Source organism: Oncorhynchus mykiss, chromosome 7 (genome assembly GCF_057628025.1).
Source record: "Oncorhynchus mykiss isolate SJ-2025 chromosome 7, ASM5762802v1, whole genome shotgun sequence".
In the NCBI taxonomy this organism is placed as follows: Eukaryota; Metazoa; Chordata; class Actinopteri; order Salmoniformes; family Salmonidae; genus Oncorhynchus; species Oncorhynchus mykiss.
Window position 1 is genome coordinate 70,116,454 of NC_143028.1, and position 12,940 is coordinate 70,129,393.

The 12,940-nt window shown below is 41.2% G+C and overlaps 1 protein-coding gene across 9 annotated transcripts in view; it reads left to right on the forward strand.

The window, feature by feature from the left end:
• The first annotated feature begins 261 nt into the window (after positions 1-261).
• Positions 262-12,940, forward strand: part of LOC110528497 (vitamin D3 receptor B) — a 163,106-nt gene continuing 150,427 nt past the window's right edge. For 2 of the 9 annotated variants that reach the window (XM_090241865.1, XM_090241864.1), the window contains exons 1-2: positions 4,120-4,227; positions 4,816-4,895. Coding sequence is in view for 3 of the 9 variants with exons in the window: in XM_090241861.1 (XP_090097987.1) it covers positions 4,832-4,895 (64 nt within the window). In the remaining 6 variants the exon portion in view is untranslated. Of the gene's footprint in view, positions 388-3,939; positions 4,571-4,815; positions 4,896-12,940 lie in introns of those variants that run through there. The other 7 variants (XM_090241861.1, XM_036984078.2, XM_090241862.1 and 4 more) reach the window with 7 other exon arrangements.

Consider the following 12,940-nt stretch of genomic DNA (forward strand, 5'->3'; position numbering starts at 1 on the left):
TATTCAATATCCCAACAGACGTTAGTATCTAAATTCAGTGAGAATTAAAAAATATATTTGAACACTAATGGCTTTTTTCTCAATTAAATGAAAATGTGACATTTTTACATACAAGGATTTACCATGACATTACAAAGTATTAATTTAATAAAACAACAAACGTTTCTATTTAGTTTTTATAACGTGCTTCCCGTAAAAAGGCCGGTAGCTGACTGGTAGCTCTCATGTGTGTAGCTTGTTGTTTATGTTGGCCAAACAAAGCGGCAAACAGGCTCAATGTCTAGCAAGTGGAGTGAGAGATCACTAATGCAATGCAAGATAGAATAAAGTTACAGAATTAAAAGTTAGCGAAATGAGAAGGAGTAGGCTACAACAAGCAACCAACAGGTATGCTGATGTTTTATCTAAATGGGGTTGGGGAGAAAGCGCAGCATGTTGCCTCAATTAGCCTAGCTAGCTTCTCTGGGCTACTCCAGTCAAAACATGCACTGTTATATGGGATTATAAATAACATTGTGGCTGCTACAGGTTAGCTAGTCTTGGCTCTAGCCAAGTTTCTCTCTCTCTACCTCCGATCGCTCCCATCTGATCACACACAGGCCCCTCCACAACTGCAGCAATAGAGCGCCAGCCTCTCTCCGGTGTGCAGCAGTCCTCAGGTTAAAACGTACGTTTTAAAAAAATATATCCAGATATCCAACAAAAATGTATGATACTATTTGAATAGTGAAGTTATTTCAAATGTCCATTCATAATCAATGTGTAGTTCATACATGCATAATATATTAGCAGAATTACTGTTTTACCCCAATTAGCCACATAATCCCTAGTTTGAAAGGGACAGTTTTTCTGGAAGCTGCGCCATTTTCCTTGCATTTTTCCCCACGTGGGCCAGCCCCCTAGCAATTCGAGTTCTATATAATGAGCTATCTGAGTGACAGCTAGCAAGATGCACAAACAGCAGAACGAGAGCAATGATGTGGCGCACATATCGACACATATGTGACGAAGTACCAATTTTGGCTTGTGAGCCGCTATTTTCTGAACTACTGGCTAAAATGTATACAAAAGTACCGGATAATTTATTTTAAGGATGTTTTCCCTGAAAAGACAGATATATCCATATATCATAATGATATTACCTTAGAGAGATACCGAACCTTAGTAAATGTGTCATGTGGTCATGTTTTCGCAGAACAATGCATGTCTACTACATATTGGTGCTTATAGGGGTATACAGATCTTTGATTCATACAGTTCATTAATGTAATATCATTCCCCTCTCCTGAGGTTTTGATAATGTCCAATGCAAGACAGAGATTGTACTGTAGCATCCCAATTTGTATGATTGATAAACCTAGAGATAAGACTCAACATACAAAGCTATAATTCCCAGAGTCAGACCCTAGATTAAAATTACTTTGAAAATAAATTGATGGTACCCTAGATGGGATTTAAAATATTTTTATTTAACCTTAATTTAAACAGGGAGTCACATTGAAATGATGTAAAAAATGTAAAAAAAAAATTCAAGAGAGCACTGTACAAATGACAATAAAAACAGAATATTAAAACATACACGTGTATAAAACAATCAAATTGAGCACAATCAAAAATAACAAAAACATTTAATAAAAGCAATCACATTCAACTACATACACAATCAATAATGTAAACTGCCTAAGTGGCACCAGCACATCTAATAGCAGGGAATTTTTCAGATTATTACACAATTTTGGGGCAAAAGAAAACAAAACAGCATGATTTTAAATGGTTCACAGTGGCACATATGCTTGCAATTCTTTAAAAGCCAGTTTTTTCCCCCACTTTCTGTGAAAAATGTATCTAACTCTCGTAGAAGTTTGAAGTGATCTGGAAGTGATTTCCAGAAACTGACACGATTTATATTTCCATTCACATGTGTCCCAGCATTAGCCCCACCCACTCAACTCTGGCCCACTAGAGCTTATTTCGTCACTCCATGCCACGTTAGGTTACTCCCTGCCAACCTGCTTAACTGCCAACCTGGCTACTGGGTATTTGAGGACACAAAATGGCTGTGCCAGAAAATATGTCTGACTGAGGTGTCATGGAGCCAAATAAATCCCCATTAACAGAAAAGCTTGATCCTGAGCTGGTGCCAGTTTGAAGGCGACACAAGCCTCAGGACAAGGATCAACTCTCCACTCCACACTTTCCAAGGCTTCTAAACTTCAACACTCATAGTTATGAGATAAACCCTAATGTATTAACACTCACTCAATGTCAGATCCAGTATTTCTAAAGTTTAGGATGAGATTAAAAATAATGAATTAATAGATCATTCTAAACATGTTGCCTACCTGTAGGCCTAGCACGTCGCATACGGGCAATTATATCTATGGATGAAGTGATTCCATTTTATGATTTGAATTGACATGATGTCCCATCACTTTAAACCACACAGATGTCGGGCTGAGATTGTGGAATCTAATGGAATTTGTTATGTTGCAGAAAATGGCCTAGGTTCCAGATGCAAGTGAAACCTTTGGTCAGTGGTGCCGAAGCAGCAGGGGGGACATTGAGCCCCCAGCATTGTGCTGATGATCAATGCTATCTGGGGTGCTTGGGACGTGCCTGCCCTTAAAACCCGTACCCAAACCTTAACCCTTTACCTTAACCAAAATCCATACCTAACCCTAACCTTAACCCTTACCTTAATAATTTAACATTTCAACTTCAATGGAGTAGTAATGTCCCTAGGATAGCACGAACCTTGTGCTGATGGCTGGATCGTTCCTGAGATAAGTGGGAAAGTGATGAGGCTGCAATACACTTGATGGGTGTTGGAGAAACACAATATGGCACAAGTAGATTTGAAAGAAGATACCGCTGCATTTGGTCCTCTTTGGAGTACATGGTGCATTAATAAACACACAATATGAAGACACTATCTTATTTGATTAGGTGAATATGTCATCAAAATAGACCCCAGAATAAAAATATTAACCAGTTTGAGTAGGCCATGAACGCTTCAATGTATTACTGTATTGTTACATTGACCTGGCATTTAAATGTAATAACATTTAATTGAAAGACACAATTCCCAACATCCCAAGAATATGTAGCCTATTCCTTAACAAATCATACCTTCTAGTAGCACCTATTCCTCGAAGGGTATGTATGGGCCAATGGGGCCCCTCTCTCGTTTCTTTATGTCGCATTTGCTGTGTTTACACAGTCGACACACCCCAGACCTTCAACCGAACCGTCTCCCCCAATCCTGTCACACACACAACGTGTATGTCACTGACACAATAAATCAATAAACTCTACAATCGATCATGACGATGCAAGTGAACCGAACTGAAACCACCTAAAAATATAAATTGCAGGATGTAACGTCGGATTTGAGTCCTTACCCTCCTTCCGTGGGTATCCTGGTTTGTCCGAAATGAGAGGGAGAGAATATCAAGGTAAACTATAGTTTCAACCATTTACATAACAATCTTGGCATCAAAGCATGTTTCTGGTACTTTAGGCAGCTGACACGACATCCGCAGCACACTGCAGACACACCCCTCTTGCTCTCATGCGCACACGCTTCTGCATACGCACAATGCTGAGTAAGATTAAAATTATAATACAAACACAGAGACAATGAAATGATCGGTGTCATGTATCCATCCCGACACTACTACGCTCAATTCCTAGCCTGTAACGCAATACTTTATTACAATGCTGCCACCTCACAAAACATGTGGCCACATAACAAAGAGTAGTGCATAGCACATATTTGTGGCAGATAATCATATCGTTTCCTTTTCAGTGCATATATTATCATATTGTTACAACGTTATAGTAGGTGCGCTGTAGCAGATCAGTGCTTGCGGTGAAACAATGTTGCTTTAAAGCTCACGCGGTCAAAGTTGTTTACCTCTTCGTTACCTCTGACGTCATGACACACCCCTGTGTTTGGGGGAAGGGGACTAGCTCGCACACGTTACGAGCATTTGGCTCGACCAAGCATGGCAGGGTTGGTGTAAAATGCCACCAACCAAAACACGGGATTAACGCAGATTGCACCTTTGATTGGCTATTGGAGAGGTTTACGGAACATATTATATACTGTGGACGTCCATGGGCGGGGCATAACAAAAAGTAATGGCCATTTATTTAGGGTCTGGCAAGACAGCGGATTTCACAGTTATTCTATAGAATTCGCCGTTTGTAGAGCATGACAAAAAGGTAAATACCGTAATCATTATTACTAGGCGTTTTCGTTCATAGCAGTCGCGTTCTGTCTGAATACAATTGATACATCGCCTGAAACTGATTGCGCAATTAGGGTTAACCAGCCCTACACGCTAACGATCAGTATCAGCTCTAGAGCCAGCATTTAGAGCCTTCGTTTGGGCGTGATAGTTTTGACATTTCGAGTCGATCACGTACGGGTCTTTGTAATACGCAGTTATTACACAGTATCGAACATATTTACTGCAATTCAACATGGAGAGGATTTTTTTTCTGTAGATATTGACGCCGAAAAACGGACTAAGGGCAACTTGGTCTTGGGAAAAGTTGTACACAGGTATGAAACTCGCATGCAGAGAAGGAACGTGAAAGCTACAACTATTCTGCTGCTCGAGCTCAAAATTAACGCAGTGTTAAAGGATGTCAGTGTACCAAAATAATCTTTACAATCCAACCATTGCAGGCATGCTGCTCAAATTATTGTCTTACATTTTCTTTACAGAGATACAAATTGTATTATTCAAGCAACCAAACTGTCTGAAACAAAGTCTGAATTGATTAAGCCAATTTCTACTTTTTCAGGATTAGAGATATATAAATGGTTAAGAGAGTTGTCAAGTCTTTATCCTCCATCTACAAACAACGGCATGCCACAATCTCAGGTAAGGTACTTTGATCTGATTTAAATCCATGCATTCATATACATTCATGCAATACATCTATCCATTAATGGAATTCAGCGTAGCTCCAGATTCCCAAAATATTTATTATCTGTCATAGCTTTGAAAAAATGTAGCTAGATAAGCACTTTAAAAGCTGGAGTGTATTGCAGACACCCATGCCCCAAATATGCCAGACTATTACTATTTGACATAACATGAGTTACATTTTAGGCTTCTGTTACTAGACCTTCAAAATGGGCCTCCTGTGTCTCACACTGGCAACTTTTCCCTCTGATTTAACGTCTATCATGTTCTTAATGGGTTCAATACGTAGGTTAAATCAAATCCTCTGGGGTCCAGAATTATTGAGTCCCTCGATGGAGATGATCAAAAAATACTGTATCAAATAAATAATACAAATACTGAGCTGTATTGTATGGTCCAAAAGAGAAAACAATGATATTATTTTATACTAATACAATTGTGCTGAAAAATAGGTGTTGTTTAACAATTAATACAAAAAAAACCCTAAGAAGGTAGGGGTCCAAATTATTGTATCCCCTGTTTCCACCGTCCGCTTGCGAGGATAACAACATTGAGCCTTTTTCTAAAATGTTTTATGAAATTGGAGAACACTTTGGGAGGGGTCTTAGACCATTCCTCCATACAGAATATTTCCAGATCCTTGATATCATTTGTCTGCCCTTGTGGACTGCCTTCTTCAATTCAAACCCCAGGTTTTCAATGGGGTTCAAGTCTGGAGACTGAGATGACAATTGCAAAATGGAATGAAATGGGTAAACCTACCTGAATTTGTCCAATAGAAACTCTCGTTTGCAACTGTTTGAACATCCTAGATCAGCTAGATGCAGGCAAGAGTGTTCAAGGCAATATTGCATGTGTCACTATCTGTCACCTTGATTAATCCAATTTGTCTCTACCTTATAAACTTTAATTCGTAGGCTAGGTTGTAGCAACCTCATGATGGGTACAGGGAAAATTAGAGTATCATGTAGTAGCCTAAACCTATTGATGTTACATTGAACTGGGTGAATGGAACATGAATGACAGTCATTCAATATGCTTTAATAGAAATAAGGCCATGCTGATAAATCAAAAATGTTTTCCTCCAAAATATTAAACAGCACTGACTGCCACTGATGTTTAAATAAAATCAGTAAGGGCTTATATTTGTTTTTCTTGTCAAATGTATCACCATATGCCTAAAACTATCCTGGAAATAGATGACGTGTAAGTAACCTTACCTCACATTCTTTTTTTTCTGTCACAGTTGTGTCTTTAGTCACAGTAGGACACTAGGTCGGAAAACGACTTCAAACTGAAAACAAATCATTGCTCTTATTGGACACGTTCACATGCAGCACCTTTTCTGTTTCAAAACGTTTTGTCCCATTTGCTCCTACTGAACATGGCTCCGGTTTCCATTTAGAAGTGGGTAATGTCCTTTGTTTTCCTTCTACGCAGCCTTTGTAGCCAAAAGTGTTGACGAGTGATGCCGTATAAGTGTTCACTATTAGAAATGACGAGAATTCAAAATACTGCCTCTCTCTAAGGGAATTGAGTCAACTGACCCAACAGGTCATGTTATTGTAGGTAGCACACTTTCGTTGGCACTAATGAATCCAACGAAAATGTGAATTTGATATTTCCCCCGAGCTATTAAGATTAGTGGAGCGATATCAGGGTACCTTATTTGTGCTTGAGCTCTCTGTGATTTTTATATGTTATTTCTCTCATGTTGACTCTGATAGATCTTTACTCAGGCCTAGATGATTGAAAAGGTTTAGACCCATAAACCTCTTCAACCAGATTAGAATATCCTCATGTATTAACACTTTACATAACCATGTTCTTATTCCTGTGTAAATATTTCTGTAAGTACAGTATAGTAAAGAGCATCAGGCCTACTCATTGTTTTACTGTATTACAACAGTATACCTAATCTAAACCTTAGCCCTACCCCAAACCCATACCATAATCCTACTTACAGTGCGAGTACATTGTAACAATAAGTCATGACAATAGCATTTACCCTGTACTCTGTGTACACTTACTGTTAGTAATTACAGCGAGTCCCAAGAGCACTGTAATGTAAAGTATGATCCCCTTGTTTTCTTGATGATGGGGTATGGGTAGGCCTACTGCTGACTAAAGTTATATGTTACCCCCTAGAGATAGATCTCTATGATGTGTATGCCGGGTAACACCTTGACCAAACCGGGCCTGCGCGTGCGGTATCGTGTGCATGTTGATTTTGTCAGTCCCCACCAGACGCGTTCATGGCACGTAGGTTAAAATAGCAAAAGCAACTGTGAACCAACTATATTCCTTTGGGGACAGGTTGAAACACACATTAAACATCCATGGACATTTGGCTAGCTTGCTGTTGCTAACTAATTTGTCCTGGGAGGTGAACATTGGGTTGTTATTTTACCTTAACCTGTGTGTCATGAATGGGCCTTTTTGTTGTTGGATCTTTGTATAATTTTGACCTCGAGTCTCTACTCTGACAATTAATCCACAGTTAAAGGGGAAACCTACTAAGTTAGTTTCTAGTTAATTTTCTATGAATAAGCTCTCACCCACGTGGGTTAGTATTCTCCTGAAACCCAATGAGTAGATGGGAGAGGCAGTACTTGCAGCACTTCTAGCGTCTCAAATATAATAAATGTTTTATTTTAGCGCCTGGCTATGCAGACGCCTGTGAGCAGTTTGGATGAAATGACGGAATAACATATACTGTATGTGTACATTTATTTTGCAATGATCGCGCACGCGATGTGGCTGGTCTAGTCAGGGTGTAAACATGCAATATAGGCTTGTATTATGTATATGTCAAGTGTGGGATGTACAGAGTGGCATGTTATATACACTTTGAATAAATTAGGCTGTTTGAAAAGGTTTGAATGAGGGGTGTGCTGATTAGTCGGACAAAACAAGTAATGGATATGGGCAATTTTCTGGATCCGTTTGTGAGCCGAGTATTGTTTGTATTCGGGTGCCAGCAAGCATCTTTCTCATATCTGTCAGTCACAGAGTTTCTAAACCATACTGTACTGTCTTTGCGTCCAGCCTATAGACAGAAACTAAGACAGGAAGCTCCCGCTCTCAGGTCTGTTCAACGTTGGTCCGACCAATCTGATTCCACGCTTCAAGATTGCTTCGATCACGTGGATTGGGATATGTTCCGCATTGCGTCAAACAACAACATTGACGAATACGCTGATTCGGTGAGCGAGTTCATTAGCAAGTGCATTGGCGATGTCGTACCCACAGCAACTATTAAAACATTCCCCAACTAGAAACCGTGGATTGAGGGCAGCATTCGCGCAAAACTGAAAGCGCGGACCACTGCTTTTAACCAGGGCAAGGTGACCGGAAACATGACCGAATACAAACAGATACAAACAGTGTAGCTATTCCCTCCGCAAGGCAATCAAACAAGCTAAGCGTCAGTATAGAGACAAAGTAGAGTTGCAATTCAACGGCTCAGACACAAGAGGTATGTGGCAGGGACTACAGTCAATCCCGGATTACAAAAAGAAAACCAGCCCTGTCGCAGACCAGGATGTCTTGCTCCCAGACAGACTAAACAACTTCTTTACTCGCTTTGAGGACAATACAGTGCCACTGACACGGCCCGCTACCAAAACCTGCGAACTCTCCTTCACTGCAGCCGAAGTGAGTAAAACATTTAAACGTGTTAACCCTCGCAAGGCTGCAGGCCCAGACGGCATCCCCAGCCGCGTTCTCAGAGCATGCGCAGACCAGCTGGCTGGTGTGTTTACGGACATATTCAATCAATACTTATCCCAGTCTGCTGTTCCCACATGCTTCAAGAGGGCCACCATTGTTCCTGTTCCCAAGAAATCTAAGGTAGCTGAGCTAAATGACTACCGCTCTGTAGCACTCACTTCCGTCATCATGAAGTGCTTTGAGAGACTAGTCAAGGACCATATCACCACCCTACCTGACATCGACTACAGCTCAGCATTTAACAACATAGTACCCGCCCTGTGCAACTGGGTACTGGACTTCCTGACGGGCCGCCCCCAGGTGGTGAGGGTAGGTAACAACATCTCCACCCCGCTAATCCTCAACACTGGGGCCCCACAAGGGTGCGTTCTGAGCCCTCTCCTGTACTCCCTGTTCACCCACGACTGAGTGGCCTTGCACGCCTCCAACTCAATCATCAAGTTTGCAGTCGACACTACAGTGGTAGGCTTGATTACCAACAATGACGAGACGGCCTACAGGGAGGAGGTGTCAGGAAAATAACCTCACACTCAACGTAAACAAAACAAAGGAGATGATCGTGGACTTCAGGAAACAGCAGAGGGAGCACCCTCCTATCCACATTGACGGGAAAGTAGTGGAGAGGGTAGAAAGTTTTAAGTTCCTCGACGTACACATCACAGACAAACTGAAATGGTCCACCCACACAGACAGCGTGGTGAAGAAGGCGCAGCAGCGCCTCTTCAACCTCAGTAGGCTTAGAAATTTGGCTTGTCACCAAAAGCACTCACAGATGCACAATCAAGAGCATCCTGTCGGGCTGTATCACCGCCTGGTACGGCAACTGCTCCGCCCACAACCGTAAGGCTCTCCAGAGGGTATTGAGGTCTGCACAGCGCATCACCGGGGGCAAACTACCTGCCCTCCAGGACACCTACACCACCTGATGTCACAGGAAGGCCATAAAGATCATCAAGGACAACAACCACCCGAGCCACTGCCTGTTCACCCCGCTATCATCCAGAAGGCGAGGTCAGTACAGGTGCATCAAAGCAGGGACAGAGAGACTGAAAAACAGCTTCTATCTCAAGGCCATCAGACTGTTAAACAGCCACCACTAACATTGAGTGGCTGCTGCCATACATGTAAAAAATGTATCACTAGCCACTTTCAACAATGCCACTTAATATAATGTTTATATACCCTACATAACTCATCTCATATGTATATACTGTACTCTATACCACCTACTGCATCTTGCCATCTTTATGTAATACATGTATCACTAGCCACTTTAAACAATGCCACTTAATATAATGTTTCCATACCCTACATTACTCATCTCATATGTATATAATGTACTCTATACCATCTACTGCATCTTGCCTATGCCATTCTGTACCATCACTCATTCATATATCTTTATGTACATATTCGTCATCCCTTTACACTTGTGTGTATAAGGTAGCTGTTGTGAAATTGTTAGGTTCGATTACTCGTTGGTTATTACTGCATTGTCGGAACTAGAAGCACAAGCATTTCACTACACTCACATTAACATCTGCTAACCATGTGTATGTAACAAATAAAATTGGATTTGATTCATGTGAGGTTCTACGTGGTCGGAAATACCTTAACTGGCTCGTTTGCCTGTGTGTAAAGAGAAGGGCGGTCTGTACATTGATCCTGCTGCTTTGATTGGATCGATTGAAGTTGTTTCTCCATCCACTCACTTCATAATTTCACCCGATCACTTTTCCTCGTATGTGGTCTGATAATTTAGATTGCTGCTGCCTGCTACTATGATAAATCACATGGCAAGGACGTTTGCTATTAAACTATCAATGTGCATAATATCTAACAAGCGAGGCAAGTGTAGGGAAAATTTTAACCGGTGATGCACATTCTGACCGAGTGACAGCAAACTTGGCTGCCTGCTGCAAGTTGAAGGCACACAGACCCACCCCTCTGCACGCTGCTCCAAGTCTGCAGGTTTTTTTGCAGTGAGAATGTGCAGTGAGAATGTGCAGTGAGAATGTGCAGTGAGTTATTTTGCCAACATCTAATTAGGTATATTAAAACACTTATGTATCATCCGATCCGACTATCAACTGTCAACTTGCGGATACGATTCCGAATACGAGTATGGCCATGTCGGCACACCCAGAGTTTGAATCCTAAGCAGCCTGCCTACACATAGTTTGAAGTACAATAGACAAACATATCTACTGTAGCAGGTCAAAGCTGTGTGCTGGAAAACCTTGGTAGAGCATGGGTGGAGTAGTTATTGTGGTGCTTGTGAATTTCCTTTCTTTTTCGACCAATGCCTACTTCTCTGCCATCACTATCACCTCATAATGCACTCGAGAGCATTTATAAGCGCATGATAACATACTGAAAAGATACACAGCGGCACGCCCCTAATTAAGTCGGTGGCACACAGCAACATGCGTGCAGTTCCTTGTTGCTAGAACGTGCTAGAACGTGCAGTTCCTTGTTGCTATGTATAAGACCGTGTAATAAGATTATCTGAACCTAGTCGGGATGCCAAATTTCTCCCCACAACACTACCTCGCTCAATCACATTTCCTCTGCCAAAGAGGTAATGATGAGGGAAGTAGAGATGTCAAGTCGCCTAGCAGACATGTTTGGAGGCCTGTAGAATCAATGTATGGTACATGCAGCTCTAGCCTAGAGAATGGGAGATCTTGGATAAACATGATACGATCGAAAGAAAGCAGGATGAATAAAACGCATTCCTTGGCCTATTCCCTTCCCCTAGCCCCCACGTCTTCAGTTTTTTCAGATCTGACTGAGTGGATAAGTGCATCCGGTTGCTTCCCAGTCAAAATAGTTCGGAAGAGTTTGCATTTATAATGTAGAAAGTTTGTGATGTTTTTGTTCATTATGGACTTCAGTAAGGATTTTTTCGGCTCTTTAGGCACACAAAAAAAATTATTGAGGCAAGCCTAAGTCGCAAGTCTATGCCCCTTCATTGGTGACTGGTCAATAGTATGGATTTTTCAATAAAGACTTTGTTTTCATTCAATGAGAGACAGGTAATTTCCATGCACATTTTTTCATTGAGAAATACTATACCAAACTAAGATCTCCTCGGCAAAAACTTCAAAATTAATGACAGATTTCTTGAGTTATCTTATATTAATTATGACTGTTTTGAGGAAGTGGCTATGGCGTCTCAAAATGGACAATCAGTACTATTGCAGCTTTTTAACAATTTGTCAAGTGAAGGTCTTTTAAAGGTGTATGCGAGCACACTCGTTTGGAACTCGGCTAGGCGCCAGCTGAATTGGAGCATGCTGATGCCTTAAGTCAGCAATGTGATGGTGGTGATTCCCTCTAGTCTTTTGCAATGGTCTTATGGGAGCTTCGACCATATCGCTTACTTAATCTTATTGTTTTCATTTCAGACAGGGCTTTTCTTTAGGCCATTTATTAGAAAGCATTTAGGGGGAGCTGGCACAGTGGTAACATTGTACTAGGTTTGGGCACTATACTGTATATACAGAATACCGGGGTATGAACAACTCTGAACAGTTAATTTTGAGATGTGTCTGTTACTTGAGCTCTGTGAAGCATTTATTTGAGCTGCAATATCTGAGGCTGGTAACTAATGAACTTATCCTCTGCAGCAGAGGTAACTCTGGGTCTTCCTTTCCTGTGACGGTCCTCATGAGATCCGGTTTCATCATAGCGCTTGATGGTTTTTGCGACTGCACTTGAAGAAACTAACAAAGTAATGATGGACTGTCGTTTCTCTTTGCATTTTTGAGCTATTCTTGCCACCATATGGACTTTTACCAAATAGGGCTATCTTCTGTCACCTTCTACCTTGTCACAACACAACTGATTGGCTCAAACACATTAAGAGGGAAATAAATTCCACAAATTAACTTTTAACAAGTCATACCTGGTAATCGGAAAAGCATTCCAGGTGACTACCACATTTAACACTTTTTTGGTTACTACATGATTCCATATGTGTTATTTCATAGTTTCATAGTCAAAATAAAGAGAAACCCTTGAATGAGCAGGTGTGTCCAAACTTTTGACTGGTACTGTAAGTAAGTTGCTGAATGAATAAGGTCACGGCGCATCATATTGTTTTAGCTTTCTGCAGTGTTTGAGAGGTCAAAAACCTTTGCATGAGTTATCTGTACAGCTGCCACTGCAGCTTGATTTCCTTGTGTTTTTTTCTCCTCTCAGTTCTGGGCCCATATGCTCCTCCCCTATCTTCTCTGAGCAGAGCAGGCAGGCCCTTTGTCCTA